The sequence below is a fragment of the Cyprinus carpio genome, chromosome A21 (assembly GCF_018340385.1).
Source record: "Cyprinus carpio isolate SPL01 chromosome A21, ASM1834038v1, whole genome shotgun sequence".
NCBI lineage: Eukaryota > Metazoa > Chordata > Actinopteri > Cypriniformes > Cyprinidae > Cyprinus > Cyprinus carpio.
The window spans coordinates 3,093,060-3,095,760 of NC_056592.1; the positions used below are offsets into that span (position 1 = coordinate 3,093,060).

General features: G+C 37.1%; 1 protein-coding gene across 1 annotated transcript; it reads left to right on the top strand.

Annotated features, from left to right (window-relative positions):
* Window positions 1–401: 401 nt before the first annotated feature.
* LOC122149265 (probable helicase senataxin) lies at window positions 402–2,331 on the top strand. The gene is made up of 2 exons (XM_042778566.1): window positions 402–475; window positions 1,584–2,331. The coding sequence occupies exons 1-2, from the start codon at window positions 410–412 to the stop codon at window positions 2,070–2,072; spliced, it is 555 nt and encodes a 184-aa protein (XP_042634500.1). The 5' UTR covers window positions 402–409; the 3' UTR covers window positions 2,073–2,331.
* Window positions 2,332–2,701: the final 370 nt, after the last annotated feature.

Genomic DNA, 2,701 nt, shown 5'->3' on the forward strand with positions numbered 1-2,701 from the left:
TGTATGAATAACATTTTTTAAAGCATATCACATTACTTTACAATACTATCTACAACGTTTTAAATGGTTTAACACGGTGGGCAAACTCATTTGTGGTCCTAAATATTAATGTATTTTTTTAGATAAGAGCAAGCATGATGAATATTTTAGCTTCTGGTGGCCCTCTTGTCGCGGTGAATTTGGGAGAAAGATCAAGTTCGCACGCTGAGATAATACTAAAATTCAATGCATTTCTAATAAAGTGGGTTTACGGCATTTGGGGGCGGGGGGGGGGGGGGGGGTTTATGGGGGGGGGGGGTTCAACTTAAATATTAATATTTTTTTTTAAAACATCACATAACTAACCCAACCTAAACCAGATCCAAATCTACACACAACAAACTTAAACATAAAAACAAATCGGCAGAGAATGAACGTAACCATAACCAGAGCCAAATTTAGTCTCTTCATACTGGGACATCTAAGCACACTCGGGGTAACATGCATACAGTATTTATACATTCATTTGTCTCGACTAGTGATGTCACGGTACCAAAATTTCAGTATTTGGTACCGATACCAGTGAAAATCCACGGTTCTCAGAAACCAATTTCGGTACCAAAGCAAAACAAAAAAATATGCTAATTAAGAAAAAAAACAAACACTTATCACTAAAAATAAAACCAATGCCATTCCTTATACTTATTTACAATTGTGTTTAACGTTTTTCTACAAGTAATATAATTATGAATAAAAGTAAACACATTTTACCCAAATTTAATTTCTTTAATTAATGAAATTTAAACACATTTTATTTTTTGGTAAATAAAAGGGATTTGCTAATAAAATTAAAACATGGAAGAAATATTGTGTGATTTTTTTTTCTTTAAAAAATATATAGTTTTATTAATTTTTTCAACAGTATATCAGTATCACATATATTCTACTAAATAATAGTAATATTTCTAGCACAATGCCTTTACATAAAAATGAACTTTTATTTTGACGGGTTTGGCGTTAATACCTTTAAATTGACACTGGTTTTACTCAAATGAAAGGGTAAAATGCTTGTGAAGTGACTCAGAACAGTTCTGGTGATGTTGTTTATATTTATGTCCTCATTGAGACGGTAGATGCTGAAATTACTGCAAGAGTCACGCGCTTCAGTCTATGTAGTAAACAAACCCGCACGTCTGCTGCCATTCATTCATTCACACAGAGATGCCGCAGAACATGCAGGATTCATATTCACAACCAACTTTTTTGCGGCTTAACATTTACAGATACTGGTCCATATGAGATTTGATTTGATTCCATTTATACTAACTTTGACAAATTCCGTGACTGTCCATATTAAAATGTAAGTTTCATTTTCATGACTGGATTTTGGGATTCCGTCCACATTTTATGCTTCGCGGAAATCATAGCGCTGTATGCGTCAAGAACCGGGTTGACCAGGTCCTGGTACCGTGACATTTTCATTTTTTTAGTACCGACTTGGTACCGAAGTACCGGGTCTTTTGACAACACTAGTCTTGACCCACCACAAGAGGTGCTGTTGTGTACTTCTGACAGCTTTTAATTGTTTTAATGCATTTCTACAGGAACAAAGTGATTGGGGAGCTTTGTTTGAGGATGCTAGGAGACGTAAAACTATAATCGAAACAAAGCAAAAATATTTTAAAAGAGACGTCAAGCAGATTCTTAAACCAGAACGAGAGCCGCTGGCCCGCAGTCTCTCCCATCCCTCAATCATGAGACCAAGCACTGTGACCACACCTGTTATACATGCACCTGTGGAAACAGGCCCCGCCCCCATGCCCCACCCCCAACGTGACACGCGCATCATGCCTATACCTCTGGAATGCACTAATAACCCACGGATGAATGCCAGGCCCAGAGACCCACGGTGTGCAGAGCGGCGGCCAATCAGAGAACAGAGACCAGACAGAGATAGGTGGGACTTTCCCGGGTCACGCCGCACAACAAACAGAGCTAATTCATGTGACTCTTACTCTAGAAATACTGGCCAGTCTTCCAGATACTATTCAAAACACCGCGGTTCTTCACCTTCAAGGCGACACAGGAGATAAATGAATTATCCCTGGTTTTATTTGTCATTAAAGATTCACAGCAATGTATTAAGAGATTTTTCCTCCTCATGTCCTCTTCTCCATGTTTTGAGAATCCACTATGCACAAGGGTCTTTGTTAAACTCTTCTTTCTCGGGCAGTGGCTTAACAATTCGCTTGACAAATTAGTTTGATGGCAGTGCGTACTGCTTACCTAATCTTGGACTCTTTCTAATCATCTTTTGCTGCAAAGTGACTATTAAAGATCTATTTTATGTTGGTTTGGGGTTTTTGGACCTTGTGCTTGTCTCCAGGGAAAAAAAATGTAATATAAAATAACCTTTGTTTTTTTTTTTTGTTTTTTTTAATCTGTATAGTTTGTCACTTATTTGAATGTAACTTTGATTTAAAGGTTTTTGCAGGAATTGATTCGGTGTGTAAATGTGTTGTGCATGCATGCAGTGCTGTTTGTTACACTGGTTGTTTTATACTGACTTTTAACATACTGGATTATTTTTGATTGAGCGAACTGTTAGAATAAGTTGAGTAGGCTAACTTTGATTTATAGTCACTATTATTCTGGAGGAGGAGGCCAAGAACGGAACCAGTACTGCTTAACATTTTAATTTCAAATATAAAATGCCATGTTG